This window comes from Etheostoma spectabile, chromosome 8, assembly GCF_008692095.1.
Source record: "Etheostoma spectabile isolate EspeVRDwgs_2016 chromosome 8, UIUC_Espe_1.0, whole genome shotgun sequence".
Classification (NCBI taxonomy): Eukaryota; Metazoa; Chordata; class Actinopteri; order Perciformes; family Percidae; genus Etheostoma; species Etheostoma spectabile.
In genome coordinates this window covers 17,592,260-17,593,493 of record NC_045740.1, presented here as the reverse complement: position 1 = coordinate 17,593,493, position 1,234 = coordinate 17,592,260, and the positions used below count along the sequence as shown (strand labels likewise).

At 42.9% G+C, this 1,234-nt stretch overlaps 1 protein-coding gene across 1 annotated transcript in view; it reads left to right on the top strand.

The window, feature by feature from the left end:
* Window positions 1–760: 760 nt before the first annotated feature.
* The window catches only part of LOC116693765 (zona pellucida sperm-binding protein 3), a 4,855-nt gene continuing 4,381 nt past the window's right edge, over window positions 761–1,234 (top strand). Inside the window, exon 1 of the mRNA XM_032522996.1 lies at window positions 761–990. Coding sequence (XP_032378887.1) covers window positions 843–990 — 148 coding nt within the window. The 5' untranslated portion in view covers window positions 761–842. The remainder of the gene's footprint in view (window positions 991–1,234) is intronic.

Below are 1,234 nucleotides of genomic sequence, written 5' to 3'. Positions count from 1 at the left end.
ATGGTTCACTAGCATGTTACCCATCATGCATCCTGTCTTACACTGTCTCAGCTGGTCAGACAGGTCATCCGTGTAAATATTAAAGAGGGCCGGTGATGATATCCCCTCCCTGACGGACGCCATTACCAACACCAAACGGAGAAGAGAAAACATCCCCCCATTTGATCTGTGTGCTCAGATTGGAGTACCAGAAAGCCAGGATCCTGATTATACTATTCGGTACTCCACTTTGGCTCAATTTTAAAAACAGCTTGTGGTGGTTAACTGGGTCGAAAGCCTTGGAGGCATCAATAAAAACCAATAAAAAAACAGAGGATTTTAGTCTTCTGTAGGTTTCTACCATTTCCTCAAGTGCATAGATACACAGATCAGTACCATGCTTGGCCTGGAAACCAAACTGGTTATCTGAACTATACAAATATACACACATAGATTATATCTGGGTACAAATCAGTCTATATCAACGACATTTCATTCCTGGGATTGCTCCATTGCCACCTGAAATCCCACGGATGTCCCATTACCTTTCTCTTTCTTTGTATTAGAATTTTAAACTCAGTTTTTTTTTCTGTCTGTGTGTTTGTGTGTGTATCTGTCTGTGTGTTTGTGTGTGTATCTGTCTGTGTGTGTGTGTCTGTGTATCTGTCTGTGTGTTTTGTGTGTGTGTGTGATTTGAATGACGCTCAGGTGAGTCTCAGCATGTTGATGCAGGTGAACGAGGCACAGCTGGAGAGCCAAAATGTCAATGTCAATGGGCGGAGCCAAACTTCAGTACAAAGTACAAAGCTGCACTCGTGAGTTGTTGAAACAACAGAAGGAACCGTGGTAGTCAACGCTTCAGCATGCACTTCTTCAGCAGACTCAGTTTTTTTCTGTTATGCAGCGCTTTAGCTGCAGCGCAGCAATTAAACTGGAAATATCCGTCTGGAGCCGACAATTTTAGAGACTGGAGATCCAAACAGGACCGGCCTAAAGTCCAGGAACCTGCAGGTAGGCCTGATCCACTTCAATACCTGATGGAAAAGCTGAGTTGATTTAAAGGGTAACTAAAGTTGACCCCAAAATAGGGTGTTTTCAACCCTGGTTTTTGTGTCAAAGTGAAGTGTTTCTCTAAGACCATGTGAGTGCCGTGCTGGTCTTAAAAACAAATCCCCATGGTGCACTCCTGCTCTTTTTTATTTTAAGTTACTAGCAGAAAAATATCTCTCGGCATGGCCTTCACAGGTTTTTTTTT